This window comes from Mus caroli, unplaced genomic scaffold, assembly GCF_978045245.1.
Source record: "Mus caroli unplaced genomic scaffold, Mus_caroli_1 scaffold_4, whole genome shotgun sequence".
Lineage (NCBI taxonomy): Eukaryota > Metazoa > Chordata > Mammalia > Rodentia > Muridae > Mus > Mus caroli.
In genome coordinates this window covers 20,659,602-20,675,852 of record NW_028227259.1, presented here as the reverse complement: position 1 = coordinate 20,675,852, position 16,251 = coordinate 20,659,602, and the positions used below count along the sequence as shown (strand labels likewise).

Below are 16,251 nucleotides of genomic sequence, written 5' to 3'. Positions count from 1 at the left end.
GGATAGAACAAAATGTGTTGGTGCTCAAAGGCTGTGTGACTCCCAAAGAAAATGCAGTTTCTTTTATGGTCACTGCCAGGCACTGTGGCTGTATGTGGAGGTGGTTATCTCCTGCAGCTGATGGGAGCATGTCAGGCTGGGGAGTCTCCCATGACCAAGGACTACCCTGTGTACAACAAGGACTTTGGAAATCCTGAAATTTAGTAATTATAGTAATAGAAATCTAGTCATTGTAGCTTCACGCTAAACCCACAGCCTGTTTCACATGTAAGCTGACTTTTAGAGGGTTTTACTACATACTAATTAACCCAATAATACAGCTATTTCAGGCCTTATGTGATGTTTGTTCTTTTCCATTTAGAACTCCTCAACTACCACTCACCATTGTAGAGATCCTGGCACTCACAGTAACAGTGGACATTTTCATTGCCACTAAGATATCAGCTTATTGGTGTAGAGTGTAGGCGAGTACAAGCATCTACCTAATCCATCATAATTTTTGGTACAGCTGAAAAAAATGAATATTATAGACTTCGTACGTTTTTCTAGAATTGGGACATTATAATTATTTAAATTGTTGATGAAGGTTATACCCCTTAAGCACTTTATTACAAGGCAATACTTAGGCAGATGGATGTATCTGGAGGATATCACCCTGAGTGAGGTAACCCAATCACAAAAGAACACACGTGATATGCACTCACTGATAAGTGGATATTAGTCCAGAAGCTTGGAATACCCAAGATACAGTTCACAAATCACATGAAACTCAAGAAGGAAGACCAAAATGTGGATACTTTGATCCTTCTTAGAAGGGGAAACAAAATACCCATGGAAGGAGTTACAGAGACAAAGTGTGGAGCAGAGACTGAAAGAAGGACCATTCAGAGACTGCCCAATCGGGGGATCCATCCCATATACATTTACCAAACTTTTTGGATGCTTCATAAATTTTGAGGATCCTTTGGGGAATATAACTATCACTCCGTTTACTCCTTCTAGTAACAGATGGCAGTAGTTTTCTGTTGGTGTGATAAAGTGTGGATTTAAAAAAGTTGGTTAACTTGGGGGCGGAAGCATTTATTTCAGAGTACATGATAGTCTCTCAAGGAGGCAAGCAAGGGCAGTAGGGGCTCAGGGCATGAGTTTGGAGGTAGGAACTGAAGCAGAGGCCATGGAGGAACACTGAATACTAGTTAGCTCTCCAGGGCTTGCTCAGGCTGCTTTTGTATCCATCCTAGGTCCATGTGCCATAAATAGATCACACTCCCCACACTGGGTTAAGTCCTCCTCCTGCATAAACTACTAAACACAAATATTAATTCATGCCTGCATTCCAAACTGAGGTTCTTCCTTCCAAGTTTGTATCACTTGAAACAAACACAACAGCACAGAGCCTTCAGAACAGGAAAATTTTGGTTGCTTCTGAAAAGGAGTACTCAGAAGCATTTTTTGTTGTTGAGTTTATAAGCATTAGAAGTCAATATAAGAATTCTGAAACTTGACAATAGAACTATCTATCTTGCTTAAAATTTTCTAAGACTCAAACTCAAAAAATAAAATGTTTATTAATAATAAAGATTTTACTTAAAGAAACTCACTAGTTATCAATGAAAACTTGACCTGAGGAATGAAACTGGAAAATTAGCGTTACAACTTAGTGAACAGAACTACTAATGCAGTTAGTTGTTTTACATGTATGTATGTATGTATGTATGTATGTATTTTTGCCTGAGCTGACAATTATAAAAAGCAAAATTGAAATAAACTGATTTCTCAAATATTAAATAAGATTTCTTTAATTGAAAGCATGTTATTTTTTTACTAATCAAATTGACTTAACACTATCTATCCTGCTTAAGGATACTTGAAGGATCTAGAAACCAGATCAGAAGATCTGAGGGAGGGAAGGAGAACGACCTAAGTCTTAGTTAAAATTCTTTCATCTATGTGCCTAGGCTGAGTGTCTTCCACATTGTCCAACCCATACAAATCATTTATTGCTCTGTTTTGGGTAATAAAACATTTAAACTTTAAGGCCCAGTATTCATTAGGAAGGTCTTGGAGATGTTCTAAATAGTATTTTAGTTCAAACCTAGTCAAATTAAAAATTAAAACTATTGGAAGTATTCAGCTTTTATTAAATACAACTAAGGCAAAATGATACAAATCCATTTGGAGACATGAAGGTTAAAAAAGCCTACATATTTTCTAACTTTCTAGATTTTTTTTATATCCCCAAATAATTGTTTGTTGTATGATACTTTAAGAGTAACAGCCTTTTTTTAATTTGCAGTGTTTTTTTGCCCCTGGAAGTTGTTTATTGACATTTTGCCTTAGTCTCAAAAAATGACTACTATTGGACCCATGAGAAGGGTAGTAGATAGGGGCCTGCCATCACACCTGACAACGAGACTCTGATCTCTAGGACCTACATGGTAGGAAAGAATTTTCATGGGGAGTCCTCCGACTTCCACAACCATGACATAGCCTGTGATCCTTCCACCCCTAGTACTCACATAAGTAAACGTAACAAAATACTTTAAGTGAATACTGATAATCAACGTTTTAGTGACATTGTATCTTTATACAGTAGTTAATAGCATCATCCTTTTGACCATGAAAAACTCTCCTCAGTGGCTATCGTTCCACTCCTATACACATATACTCAAAGGTAAAGGATGACATTCATCTTACACTTAGAAATTTTCCTGTTCTATTTAATAGTCAAGTGACAGATTGTGTCACTCCTCCCATGCATTTAAAAACAATTCCAACAATCCACTACATCTCTTATCATCTAGTACCAAACAAAAACCAATTTTTAAAGAAATTATTCTCAATTAACTGAATTACTTAAATTCCCCTTAAGGTTTTTTGGGATTATTTTGAGCCCTGCAATAACTTCAGTCTGCAGGGTCAGGATCCTAACAGAATCCAGCTGAGTCTGTGTCTAGAGCCAATGTTTCTACTAATGGCCAGAATCCAAATATACCAATTAGTACGTTCTTTTTCTTCCTTTCTACCTGAATTTTTTTAAGCATAACATGTTGATCATAGAAATCTATGCTAATAGGCAATAGTTAATAGTATGTAATATATAGTGCATACATTTTTGATAGGTTTCAAATCTCACTTGAAATTATTTTCAGTGATAAAGCAAATGATATTCATTTTTACTCTCAGGAATATAAAATAAGTCACAAGTTTTTATTGTATAATTTGTAACAGCTACTCAATCCTGTAAAAAATTACAAATACCACCTTAATTAATATTTACAGATGGCTCCATAAACAAAGTTGGCAAAAACAAAACAACCCCCCCACAACTAATTATATATGTATTTATAAAAACTTCAGGAATAGAGCTGTCACTTCTGAAAAGCACATTAAATACTAAAATCCAACGAATGCGGAAGTTGAAGGGGAAGAAAAAAACGTTGACAACAGGCTACTTGAATTTTCTTCCTCCCAAATATCTAAAACATCACATATTCCACTGTTTTCAGTGTAGCTTGTAAAACCCAAAAATTCTGATTTCTCCTCACTTGTCTGAAAAAGGTCCAAAAGAGACTGTACTGGTGACCCACAAGTTCTGTCTTCATGTGCAGGAAGATACTCAGTTCTCTTTTTATCCAATTCAGCACCTGGTTCAGCATTTGCTTTCTTTTGTCCTAATAGCATTCTCACTTTCCGCTGGATCTTACCGCAAGGCAAATTCTCCATGTTCCCAGCGTCACACTCATGAGGCTCCTGGGGACTACAGGGTGGAGTTCTCGCCTTCATTGTTAGCTGCTCTTTTCATGTATTTAATGCCACCAGGTCAGAAGCATGACCTATCACAACATGAAAGCCCTTTTCTTGCAGATCTTTTGCTGAAAGCTGTGTAATGTCTGCAGTTAACTGTGGTTGGGGTAGATTACTTTCTGTACTGAGATGAGAAACTTGTCCACAGAACTGCGACACGCCTGGAGCTGCGTCTACTCTCTGTTCTCCATCATTTCTACCTACAGTCACTTGGTGTTCCAGTGTGCTGTCATGCAGAGGTAGCTGTGAACACTCCTGCTCTGGGTCAAGCTCACTGGCATTGAACACGCTCACTGGTTTCCTGTCACATCCTTTCAATCCAGCTGAAGAATAGGTTGTAGGCTCTGAAGCAAACCCAGGCTTTTCTTCAGGTTTCCGGGTTTCTTCATACTGAGAGTTCTGCTTGAGCAGTTGCCCACTGCTTTCTCCCACGTCCTTCTGGAAATTGGGCTCCAAGAGTGGCTTCTCCTTCGGTGCAGTGTTTTTCAGGACATTTGCAGAAACAGAAGAAAGGGACCCAACACTGTATCTTATTCTTTATAAAGAAAAAAAAACCCAAGAAGTTAGAAATGAATAAAACTACGGATGAGTTATTTAGGAAACTGACTTAGGATAACCCTAACACAGAAATCGTAATATTTACTTTAGATGTTTTTAAAGTAAAACACAGCAATCACCTAAACTGAACTAGGGTACCACCTCCCCATTCATTCGGCTCCCTCCTTGAGATAAACAATACCCTTTGAACTAATTATGAAAAAGACAAAACAGTATGAATTGTATAAACCAAAGAAAGATGACAGTATCTGTATCTGACCCTGATTTTGTTGTTATCTTTAAAAAATACTAGTGCTTTAATGTTTGTTTGGTTTCAGAAAGTACTTGTTTGAAACTAAAAGCAGAAACATATTTTCCATTTAAACTATTTCATATCAAAGTGAACTAGATCTTTGCACATGTAAAGGCGACAAAGTAACCCTTTAAATTCAAACATATTTTTGACCTAAACGTCTTCCTCACGTAGAATCTTAGAATCTCTTGAACAATCCTAATTATGCAAACACATGACACGTTATCAGGTCCCCAATTACACTTTGCATTATACATCACAAAAAACAGTGAGCCCTCTACAATCCACCTGTCTCTCCAACCAGAGCAGTTTTCTTTACTTATATATAGTGTTTAAGCAATGCAAAAGATTCCCTCTTTGTGCCTCATTGGTGAGGACTTAGGTATGATCCTGAAAAAGCAAAGCAAAACCAAAATAGGGACTAGAGTTCCTTCTAACAAATTTCGAGTTCAAAAATGTCACAGTAGTCCAACTGGAGACTGACAAGAAGTAAAAAAGCTGTACTGATAAAATGATTAGGGAATAACTAGATAAAAAATTATTCAGGCCCTTCCTGAAACTTTCAAACATTTTAAGTCCTCACAGGAGTTGCACATGGCCACATTAGTAGTCAGCCATAATGTCCACCAAGAGTCCTACAGAGATCCAGGGTCTAAACACAGAGCACCCCCTACTTGCTTTTCAGAGTTGTGCTTAACTATCACACCTCTAATCGTTATGCCTTAAGACTAGGACAAAAACAGATGACCAATTATCAACCCTACTGTATACCCATATGAAAGCATTCCTAATCAACATTTTTAGACTGAGTACATTGAAAACCACATGGTTCGACACCAGAGGTTGACAATGCTGCCTGCTACAATGCTGCCTGCTACTATATCTTTACTTTCTTAAGTAATGTTCCGCTGCAAAATAGCCATGCTCAGTGTTCAGTAACAAAGCTGACTGGAGGTCACTGAGCTCTTCCAATTTACAAAACCTAAAACATCGACTCTATAACTGACCTTAAGAGAAAAAATTGTGAGCTCCCTTTCAAAACCATGTTAGAGGGAGACTAAGTACCTTTAGTGGCAGGAAAAAGAAGGGAAGAAGGTATTCGTTCTAAACCATATTTACATCATTAGAAAAAAATCTGTACTCTTTCTAAGAGCAGACAAACATTATATTAAATCTGAGTGCCATAAAATAGCTTAACAGTATCTTTGGCAAATTACCTTTTCTTTTTAGGTGTGTCTCTTCCATATTCCACAAAATCGAAAACTAACTGAGATACAATATCATCAACAACTTGATACTGGTTACTCTGTGCAAAGTTCCTGTGTTTCTCACTCAGAAGGTGCTAAAACAAAACCACAACAAAAGCATCTTAAAATTACATTCAATAATTATATGAATTAAACCAAAAAATCAAATACCAAACCCAAATAACATCTCTCTCTCTCGCTCACACACACAGACACATGTGTATATGAATTATATATATATATATATATATATATATATATATATATATATAAATAAACAATTTTTTAAAAAGAGCCCTTGTATTTGAGAGACAGCAAGAGGCAATAATTAGGGAGGGTGGGGAAGAGGGAAATGATGTATTTATATTTCCATTTAAAAACTGTTTTTAAAGGATCTCAAGACAGATAAAGTTAAGAACTACCTTTAATATATTCAGTAATATATTAATACTTTATAAAACATACTTCACCTACTATTGTATATAATTCCCAAAGTAGGGCTTACAGAACTAAATGAAATCCTTTACCTTAATATACAAAAATTTAAGACATACAAGAGTCTAGAAGAGTTTTAAAACAAATTAAAGGGCTAGAAAGCTGGCTCAGTTGTTATAGGCACGCAACGCTCTTCCAAGACTTGAAGGTGGTTCCTAGTACCCAAATCTGGTAGCACACAATCACTTGTAACTCCAGTTTCGGGTAATTTGATGGCTTCTTCTAGACTCCACTCGTATGTCATACACTCACACACACACTTCTGTAAAAAGTAAAAACTAAACTTTAAAAACCAAGACCTTTGATAAATGCTACAAAATATATACATTACAAAAAGACTCACAACTGAAGAAAACACCCAAGTACGAACAAACAAGTTACCTCATTACCTACTGATTGCAACAGAGGAAAGGGGAGTGTTTTTTCTTTTCTTTTGGTTTTTCTAGACAGGGTGTCTCTGTATACCTCTGACTGCCTTGAAACTCACTCTAAGGACCAGGCAGGCCTAGAACTCAGAAATCTGCCTTCCTCTGCCTGCCAAGAGCTGGGATTAAAGCCCAGCAGGGAATGTTTTTCAATCTCAGAGTGATTAAAAGGAAAGTAAACTGGGCATGGTAGGGCATCTTTAATCCTAGTACTGAGGAAGCAGTGGTAGGTAGGTTTCTCTGAATTTGGTTTAAATAGTAAGACCCTGTGCCAAATGAAAAAAACCAAATTTATAGTATAGAATTTACAGGAAACAACCTTCCTTCTGAAAGGGTGAGATCTCCAGGCTAATTGTCTTGTCAATAAATTCAGGATATCCTACATAGAGCCTAGAGCTGGGTATGGTGGCACGCGCACACTCACACACACACACACACACACACAAAACCTTTAATCCCAGCACTGGGGAGGTAGAGGCAGGGGCAGGTATATCTGTTTGAGGCCAGCCTGATCTACAGAGTGAGTTCCACCGAAGCCAGAGCTGCAGAGGGAAACCCTCAGAAAAACGAACAAAACATCTCAAATAAGTTTCACATTTTTAAAGATCAGATTGAATTCATTTATATTCTGGGAAGAAAAAAAATTATGAAGTGAAACATATACTTTCTCTCTAAATTCACTTAGTTGTTTTTATTACTTAGTATTATTGATCTGTATGTCTCAGAGGTCTGTGCCTTCTCTAATAGCAAGTCAAGCACTCTCATTTACCTTTACTTTTGGGTCTCACATGTGCCAAGCCTAGGCCTTAGCACTGAGCTACACCCCTAATGTCATTCTCATCATTCGCTACCACTGTACGGCACATTCCACTTATTTTGAACATTCTCCATGCTACAATACAACTAGACAAGGATAGCTTTATATATCCTGTTTATAACTCAGGCCTGTCACCTTTTGGCTTTTCTTGTTCTCTTTTCTGTATGCTATACTTTAGCTACAGTACTGTATGTCTGCTTTACCTACACTACTTAAAAATATTTGTGTACGTGTGTGTAGACTGAAGACAACCTTGTCTACCATTCCTTCTATAGGTGCTGGACACCTGGATGTTCAGTCCAGTAAAGCAGGCCAGCAGACCAGCAGGCCAGGAATGAGCCTGTCTGCCCCAGCATACCATCATGTCCACACTTCTTGACGTGGGTTCTGGAGATCAATCTTAGCTCCTTTGTAAGCAGGTCACTAACTGAGCCATCTCCTAAGCCCTCAAAAATATTTCCTATCTCAGTCTCTTTCCATGGATAGAAATGAATTATTGTGAAACCCAAGGTAATAAAACAATAGTTGGTTTTTTAAGATAAGATCTCATTATGTAGTCCAAATTGCTCTCAAACCCAAGACCCTCCCAGAGTGTTGGAGTGACCTACCAACTCTGCTTTAGTTTAAATTAAAAAACAAACAAAAACTTTCAAAGTCATGATCTTAAATTTCTTCTCAAATCAACTTTCACAAATTTACTTTCTTTGTGACAATCAGTGGACAACTTTCCTATCATTCTTATATTTCTGAACACATTAGGAGCTCAAAGATAAAGAAAAGCAAACATTCTATACTACTCTGACCTCACAATGGCACGTAAATTTCAGAACCAATCAATAACTTTAATTTCAAAACAATTAGAAGGAAAAGAAAAAAATTTGAAATACTTCAGCTTCTGATTCAATGCAATTTAAAACTAACTGTACGTCCTTCTTTATTACATCAGTAAAACAAATCAAAACCCCTGGTAAATATTGATCCATCTTGAGTGATAAATATTTGAGCTTATGCACTCTGATACTCATCCTGCCTGAGCTTGCTGAGGTTGTAAGTTGTGCACCACTACGTCTGTCTACCTACTATTTAAAAGCTAAGAAATTAAAAAAGTAACTGCTAAGGTTAATAAGCACTTGCTATGCACCAAACTCTAAGGATACAGACAAGACTACCAGTGATTTTAATAAGCTTTCAAGCTCCAATAGGCCTTCCCCATCTTTAAAAACTTCTTTTATTTGATATGCTCTTGCAAGACTTTTTTAATTGCTCAGACCAAAATATAGGAACTTCTCATTTATCTACCATCTCTTAATCCAAAAATCATATGAATCCCTCCAGTCTCATTTTTAGAGTATTCCAACAACCTGACCATGCCCCAAGAACTCCTATTCCTGCTTAGTCTAGGCCATCATCCTCTACTCTGGGTCTATCTACCCTTGCCGATTTTGGATGGTATCAAGATGCCTGGTTACCTAACTTTTCTGTAGTTCTACTTAAACATCAGTCAAGTATTTCTTTGCCAAGTCTAAACACATGATAGCAAACCTCCATTCCTGTTTTGTTTCTCCTTGCACTGATCTAATCAGTTATATTTTGTTATATTTTTATATTGTAGTTATATACTAAGCACTCAAATATTTATTAAATGAATAAAAATTATTTTCTCAATGTCGATTTCCCTCCTTGGATTCTTACAATTTCAAGTGTTTCAGATTCAAGATGCAGGAGTGCTGATGTACATGCCTAGAAAGTGCAGAGCTGTGTTCTATCCCCACCATAAAACAAACCAGAGATGTTTCTACTCTAGAATATATTTGTGACTATCATGTTGCAAACTATACTTGGCATAGTAAAATGGAACTTAAAAATAAAAACAGTATTTAGATGTTTAGAAACACCAATCCCAAATGGAAAATCACATTTACAGTTTCGAGATCTTCGTATTTCTGGAAGCAACATTCACAATATCCTTTTTTTCTCTTTTCCTTCAACTGGAGTTGAACTGGGGTTCCACATTTATCGCCATCCGTATTAATTCTAGTGATAGAAATACATGGTAACAAAATTAACTGCTAATGAATAATTTTAAAACATATTGCCTTAAACTAACATATGCACAATCTGTCACTTTTTGAACAGCAAATACTTTTAACTGAATTTCAAGAAATGTAAAACAAAATGTAATAAATATTCTGAAGAACATTTCAAATGGTCAAGAGAAACGGGTTTTAGTATCTGAACCCCACTCACACCTAAAATGTCCAAATAATGTACTTTTATTCACACTAAATGTAGCATAGAAGCATTAAAATATTTACAGGGAAAACAAGCACACATACTACCACCATGGCACAAAATACCCTACCCCAAATGCTTATGAAGGAAAAAAAAAAAAAACAATCATAGTGAAAGTCTAAATTAAATAGCATTCTTTCTAAAAATCAAGTTTCCCACCAACCTGAGCTTGGGCTGAGCTTGTTTCTGGACGCTGGATGACTTCTCTATATCAAACGGACTGCAGGGCTTCTGAAGAAAGTAGCTTATACACGGCATACTGGGGAGCTGAAGGTAAAATGGCCTGTAGCACCTAAATGTATAAAGACAAACACATGTGAGCTTCTCTGGGATGAAAGAAAGGTTTCAAAGCCTTATATCTAAGTTCTGTAAATCACCTCAGATCTGAAATAAACAAGAAAGACTTGGTAGGGGTAACCTTCCTTTCAAAGAACCAATTTGTAGGCCTATTCTTTTAACACCTAAAAAATTGAAACTAATATTTCATACAATATTCTGATCACTTCCCACTTTCTCATCTCCTCCCAGATCCTCCCGAAAACACCTACCATCGAAACTAATTAAAACTGTAGAGTTTAGTCACATTAATCATTAAGTTTTGGAATTACTATCCCAGCTTCTAGAGCAGTGGGTCTCAACCTTCCTCATGCTGGAACCCTTTAATACAGTTCAGCTGTGGTGATCTCCAGCCATAAAATTACTTTTGTTGAGACTTCATAACTGTAATTTTTCAACTTTATGGATCGTATTGTAACTAGTGTTTTCTAGTGGTCTTAGGAACCTCTGTGAAAGAGTTGTCCAGTCCCCTAGAAGTTGTCCCCCTCAGGTTGAGCACTGCTCTAGATACCATTTGAAACTGGACAGTGCAGTCACATCAAACATTAACTTGTGAAAGCACTACCCCATCTCATGGTGCTTACCTTGCAAAAGTAAAAACCCTAGGACCCTCTATTTCCCTACAGGTCTTTGCAACCAGCAGTGACCGAATCTGAATATTCTGAATGCTTTATGTACATTGAATAATGCAGTATTTTCCTTCATACTTCATTTTGGATGAAGTCCTGAAAGCTCCACCATGTTGAAGCATGTCTGAATTCCATTCTTTTCAAAACATTTCCAAGTACTATCTATAATTTCTCCCACAATTACAGGGGTGAATTTTTAGTAATTGTTCAAACTCATGATATTGAATGCAGCCAGAGTGATTATTTAAAATACTAAAAAAATGAGATAATTTTATGATAAATCTAAAGCAGATACTCTGAATTCAAATCTACAATAGAATGAAACTAAATTCAGTCCCTGAACACAAGGGAATTACTGCTCTCTGCACATCACAGTCAGGAAAATAAGTCTCATGAGGTTTTCTCTATAGTTCTAACACAGTTTCCAACACACTGGATTCTGACACTTACCGGTTCACATCTTCAACCTTTAAAAAAGGCTTCTTGAGTCTCCCTGCTTATGAAGAGAAAATACCATTAGACAGGTGCAAATCAGTAAAGACTATTGTGGGTAAACCATCTAGAAATCCTTTAAAACTCAAGAGAGTTGAAAGGTGTAGGCCTCAGGTAAAATATCTTCCACTATCATTCCCCTGTATCTGTCACGCAGAGGATGTGTTTTGGATTTTGTAAGACAGAATCCCTCTACTGAGGCCCAGGCTCCTTGGCCTCTGCAGCGTCCGGATTGTATACCGGATTGCATTCATACCAACCATCCAAGATTCTTGAGCTGAATGGCACAGATATGTTCACACTGTAAAGCTATCCCAAAGCATTCCTCATGTTCATCCCGCCCAGTAAATGGACTTGAAGAATTGTTTCTTCTGGGACTATAATGAGTTTTAAAAAATGTTTTTGAAAATATTAATTTCAGGGATGGAGATAGAGCTCAGAAATGGAGATCACAGAATGATATTATAGAAGATCAAGGTCAGTTCCTAGCACCTATGTCAGGTCTAACAACTGATGTAACTTCAGCTCCAAGGGACTCAACGTCCTCTTCTAGCTTGTTGGAGCATCTGCACTAATGTACACCTAACCCCTCCCACACACAGAAGAAGACATCTTTACAAAATTATTAACATGGGGAAGGGTAGCTTAAGTGTCATCAGACTGTAGCTGAGGTCCATGTTCTAAAAATTACTAAGAAATCCTTGAATAAATCACGGAAATAACTAGTTACTTTACCTCAGCAAATCTTTCTAAGTATATAAATATCTGGGCATCTTGGAGTTAAAACCTAGGACACCATGTACCTGTGGCCAAGAGCCCAAGCTGTACACTTCAGACTTAATCTTTTTCTGCTCTCTAAAAGAAAACTAAACAATGTATCAGGAATACTTACTTCTTGTCTTTTGTATTCCAGGACCAGCTTTTTTCCCCTTTAAAAAGGAAAACAAATACAGTGAAAATACTGGGTTTAAAAATACAGAAAAAAACTGCACAGTCATCTTCAAGAGAAAAAAAATGTACAAGAAAAATAGTTTATCAGAGTGGCTACTGTACAGGGTGAAAATCTTGCTTCTTAAAATCAATTCAATCAAAAAACTGAATGGCGCTCAAGAATGAAAGATACTGATCATCTCTACAGAATTCAGTCCTAACTTTACATTCTTTGTTGGAGAGTAGTGGCAGTGGCACTGATCATTGAGCCTTCAACATTGGTTAGCAAGGACAAGGTACAGTTAACAGTGAAGACCTATGTGAACTGCATTCCTTCGGGGGAATCAAGTCACCGATCATAACGAAACTCTGGATGGCACTCAGTAAGAACTAGATAGGTATAGGAAAGTTTTAAAGAGGAAGCAGACCTTAGTGTCGAGCATGGCACACTTAGGACCTTTGGTATGAAGCTGTCAGGGTGAATGGCTCAAACATTAACCTCACCTCATCTGTTTTACTAGGGAAATAACAAAAGAGGCTCCAGTGGTTTTCCTTTCCTTCCAGTTGTCCTGTGTGTGCAGTCTGGGCAGTAGTGTAGGTTGTATGTGACATCCCCACTTATGTACTAGGGTAGCTCGGAAAGAGATCCCTGAGCAGAGGATTTAAGGAGCAAGCTGGAGATGGGCATCCCTAATTCCCTGTATAAATCTATACGTGGGCCAACTGTATGTGCTACTATTGTAGTAGATAGGACATTGGCAATTTCTTGTGTGAACTCAACACTGCTCATGCTATGAATAAATCCAAAGCGAAGTGCAACTGAGACTTATATCACTGTCTAAATCTCAGACAAATCCACATAGTATGTGTACAAGACAACCCCAATACTGCATGCAAGTCTTAAAAAACTGCAGGTATCTATGAAATTAAGACAGAATTTACAGTCTGAATAAAAACTGGACGGCTAGATCTGTTAACAAAACAGTAATGCCAGGTACAGTGGTGCATTCTTTTAATCTCAGCTCTTAGGAGGCAGAAGCAAGTAGATCTCTAAGAGTTTGAGGCTAGCCTGGTCTACATAGTGAGTTCCAGGACACCTAGAGCTACCTTGGCGAGACCCTGTCTCAAAAACTAAAACAGATCCCAAGTTCAAATCCCAGCAACCACATGGTGACTAACAACCATCTGTAATGAGATCTGATACCCTCTTCTGGTGTGTCTGAAGACAGCTTCAGTGTACTTATAAATAAATAAATAAATAAATAAATAAATAAATAAATAAATAAATAAATAAATCTTATAAAAACAAAGACAAAAACAGAAAAACAGTAACAGCAAAAACAAAATCAGTATTGTCTAACTATTATAATAGATAAGGAATCTACACAACATTGGCAATTTCTTGTGTGTAGCCAAAATTACCTGGTACACAAAAGACTGTAGAACTGAAAAGGAGTATGGCACTCATAAAACAAAATTTACTGGGTGGAGTCAATACCAGAATGCAAATACAAAGTGAGGAGCTAGTTCTTTCAAAGATAATGAGCAATGACCACTTCCAACTGGAAGAGGGGAAAACAAAACAGGAAAACCTAAATGAACACAACCTCAGATACAAAGCCCTGGTGTTACTAAAGCTGTGGAAAGTATAAGCTGCTTATTTTACTACATAAAATCACCAAATTTCCAAACTACTTTGTCTCCATCTCTTTTTATGTACCAGAGTACAGACCTTTCTTTTCTTTGTATCTAAGTCGTTTAAGGATTGTATGTAGTAAAAGCAAACCACCGAAAAATGGTCTGAGGACTAAGAGAAAACAGGGAGAAGCAGAGATGAATAATAGAGCTCAAGGAAGGAATGGACAACAGCAGGAAAACCATCCAACACAGCTGGCTTTAAAAGGTATCAAAAGGATCTGCAAACTGCTTCTCAGTTTCATACCTTGTCAGTTAAAAGTGAGTTAGAAATATAGGAGTAGAGATCTGCAAAACAGTGAGAAGATGGGAGTGTACGGACTGAATAGTAGTTAAGCAGGGGTGTAAGAGACAAAGAGTGACTCAAAGATGAAGCCAGAAGAGACTGTACACTCGGCGACAAGAGAATAATAGGACAACCACAGCAAACATCTCTGAATTTTCTTATGTTTTTCTATAGAATAAACAGTATCTCATAAAATACAGCAGCAACAAAAAAGGATGAAAAAAACCTATGCCATTACCCCAGAAACAATTTTTAATTTATGAATATAAGCTTCAAGTCAAATGACACACAATTCAGAAATCCATAAGAGTCTCAAAGTATGTTTTTTACTTATTGCGGAATTACTTATATTAAAAACAAAAACACTCGAAAAACAAAACAAAACAAAAAAACAAAACAAAAAAACCCAAACACACAAACAAACAAAAAACCAAAAAACAAAGTACCACTTTTAAGAAGAGTTTTAAAAAAAGAGCCACATACCGCACTGGATTTCTTGAGTGCACTCAGTGCTTTCTTCTTCTGTTCAATGTAGTATCGAATGTCTTTATTGAAATGAGAACTGAAGGTTAGCAATTTTACCTTTGGAGTTAAACTGCGATGTTAAGTGGCAGTAACTGTATGTTAAAGTTTACCATGGGAGATACCCCCTACTACCAAAATTCTTATTATGTAACTAAAGGACAGACAGGCACGTACTACAAATGCTATCAAAAGGTCATCTTACCATCAATATGAAGAATCTTTACTCCCCATGATAAGGCATTTGATAATATACTATTAGCAGGAATAAAATCCTGTGAAACAAAACCAAAACCAAGTTTGTCTAAGAATTACTTTTAAAACTTTTTAAGCCTTAAATTTTATTTAAATCTTAACGCCATTGAAGAGATTATGCATAAATGTCCCTAATGAATTACAATAGAAATGAGGACCTTGTTTTGTATTTTGGCATTCTTAAATCGTTTCCAATTAATATATTCCTATGTTTTGTTTGAGACAAAGTCTCACTTAGTAGCCCTGGCTGGCCTGGAAGCCAGAAATCCACCTGCCTCTCAAGTGCTGGGAATAAAGGTATGCCCACTCTGCCTGACCTAAGAATTAATGTATACCCTAACAATTAAATGTATATCTTAAGGTAACCTTCGAGTTTTCAGTAATGTTTAGGATGTCCACAAGATGGGGATGTTCCTCCGGGAAAAAGTAGCTTCTATTTCTGATAGAATGAGACAAGCTATAACTTGAGCTTTTTTCCACTAGAAATGAAAGAGTTATCTCCAGAATATCTTCAACTTTCAGTTACAAATTTCGTATGTGGTGTGTCCATGCCTGTGAGATGCAGAGGCCTCCGGTCAATGCCAAATGTCTTTCTTTAATCATACTCCACTTTCAATTTTTTTAGAGACGGTAGGTCACTTGCTGAACCAGGAAGTCACTGATTCAGCTAGGCTGACTGGCCAATTAGCTTCAGGGACCCAAGTGTCCCACCCTATCCCTCTCCAAAAATGTCAATGCTAAGATCAGAGGCACCTCTTGCTATGCCTGGGCCTTTTACTTTTTATGTGGCTTTTAGACATCCAAATTTAAGTTCTACTGCTTTCATGACAGGCATTTTGCCAACTTTACTACCGGCCCCAAGTTGAGTATTTCTTATTACATTCACTTATTCTACTTGTATGCTTGTCTGTGTGTATGTGTGTCGGTACACACATACCACAGTGCACGCTTGGAGATCAGAAGACAGTTTTCAAGAGTCAGTTCTTTTCTTCCATCATTTAGGTCCTTGGTATCAAACTAAGGTCAGTAGTTTTGGCAGCAAGCAGCTTTACCCACTGAGTCATCTAGCCAGCCCACAGTTCAATTTTGAATAAAATACAGCTGTACCTATATTATATATGGTAGTATATATCTATAATGCCAGCACTCGGAAGTCAAGCTATATAGCAAATT

The 16,251-nt window shown here is 37.0% G+C and overlaps 1 protein-coding gene across 1 annotated transcript in view; it reads right to left on the bottom strand.

Moving 5' to 3' along the window:
• Nucleotides 1-3,191: 3,191 nt before the first annotated feature.
• LOC147004979 (protein DBF4 homolog A-like) overlaps nt 3,192-16,251 on the bottom strand; it is a 153,300-nt gene continuing 140,240 nt past the window's right edge. The window contains exons 5-12 of the mRNA XM_085836504.1: nt 15,029-15,098; nt 14,785-14,846; nt 12,283-12,319; nt 11,349-11,394; nt 10,097-10,225; nt 9,564-9,675; nt 5,875-5,999; nt 3,192-4,342 (exon numbers count right to left, since the gene is read on the bottom strand). Of these exons, the coding sequence (XP_085692630.1) occupies nt 3,802-4,342; nt 5,875-5,999; nt 9,564-9,675; nt 10,097-10,225; nt 11,349-11,394; nt 12,283-12,319; nt 14,785-14,846; nt 15,029-15,098 (1,122 nt within the window). The 3' untranslated portion in view covers nt 3,192-3,801. The remainder of the gene's footprint in view (nt 4,343-5,874; nt 6,000-9,563; nt 9,676-10,096; nt 10,226-11,348; nt 11,395-12,282; nt 12,320-14,784; nt 14,847-15,028; nt 15,099-16,251) is intronic.